This window comes from Galeopterus variegatus, unplaced genomic scaffold (assembly GCF_000696425.1).
Source record: "Galeopterus variegatus unplaced genomic scaffold, G_variegatus-3.0.2 Scaffold78648, whole genome shotgun sequence".
Lineage (NCBI taxonomy): Eukaryota > Metazoa > Chordata > Mammalia > Dermoptera > Cynocephalidae > Galeopterus > Galeopterus variegatus.
In genome coordinates, this window is record NW_007804759.1 from 1 (window position 1) to 1,095 (window position 1,095).

A 1,095-nucleotide genomic window follows, 5' to 3' on the forward strand; every position below is an offset into this window, starting at 1 on the left:
TAGGCAGCTTTTAGGGGCAGAGATGCAGCAGGAAGAGAGGTGGCCAAGGTGTCATTGGCTTCGTGTGTGTGGGTGCAGCTTGGGGCATGGGAGCACCTGTAGGCTCATCCCCGTTTATACCAGGGGCATCATCAGAACAGACACCAAGCCCTGGGGTCTCTGTGCCTTGCTTGCAGGGATCTTGCCTCGGAGCTGGTCGCACTACACAGTGCCTGCCGGCATGACCGTCATCCAGTGGGTGTCCGACTTCAGCGAGAGGATCAAACAGCTGCAGAACATCTCACTGGCTGCCGCATCTGGCGGTGCCAAGGAGCTAAAGGTGGCAAAAGACGTTTTTGAAAAGCGGGTGGGGGGTTCAGCTGTCCCAGGCTTGGGTGGAGCTGCATGGTCCTTTGAAAGCTCTGGGGCCAAGCACAGGGCCCAAGACTGACCCAAGCTCCTCCCCGGTGGGCGCTGCTTCTTCCTGCAGAACATCCATGTGTGCCTGGGTGGCCTGTTTGTGCCCGAGGCATACATCACCGCCACCAGGCAGTACGTGGCCCAGGCCAACAGCTGGTCCCTGGAGGAGCTCTGCCTGGAAGTCAATGTTACCACCTCTCAGAGTGCTGCCCTCGATGCCTGCAGCTTTGGGGTCACAGGTGAGTTGAGTCTCACAGAAAAGACTCGGACTCGGCCACTCTGGCTTGATTCTTCTCTGAAGGTCACCCTCCTGCACCCGGGCCTCCTGCTCAGCAACCTGACTACCCACGGGTGGCTCTGGTGGTCCTAGATGATTGTTGCAAAATGAACGTGTTTCCAGTGACCAGCTGGTGACCCTCTAGAGCTGCCCAGTTTCTCAGCCTGTCAGGGCCCCATGCAGCTGTGCGTTCACCCCAGACTGGGCTCTGGCCTCTTCCTTGCAGGGTTGAAGCTTCAGGGGGCCACATGCAACAACAACAAGCTGTCGCTGTCCCACGCCATCTCGACCGCACTCCCCCTGACACAGCTGCGCTGGGTCAAGCAAACCAATGCCGAGAAGAAGGCGAATGTGGTAAGTGGCCACCCTCCTTCTCCGGGGTCAGGGAGGTGCCCACGGGAGTCTCATTAGCTACCGGG

General features: G+C 59.2%; 1 protein-coding gene across 1 annotated transcript; it reads left to right on the plus strand.

Moving 5' to 3' along the window:
- Positions 1-123: 123 nt before the first annotated feature.
- LOC103584678 (cytoplasmic dynein 1 heavy chain 1-like) lies at positions 124-1,065 on the plus strand (the record flags this gene model as incomplete). The annotated part of the gene is made up of 3 exons (XM_008565590.1): positions 124-319; positions 470-638; positions 903-1,065. Coding segments are annotated over 3 exons (528 nt in total), but the record flags the coding sequence as incomplete, so codon positions are not given.
- Between the last annotated feature and the right edge of the window lie 30 nt (positions 1,066-1,095).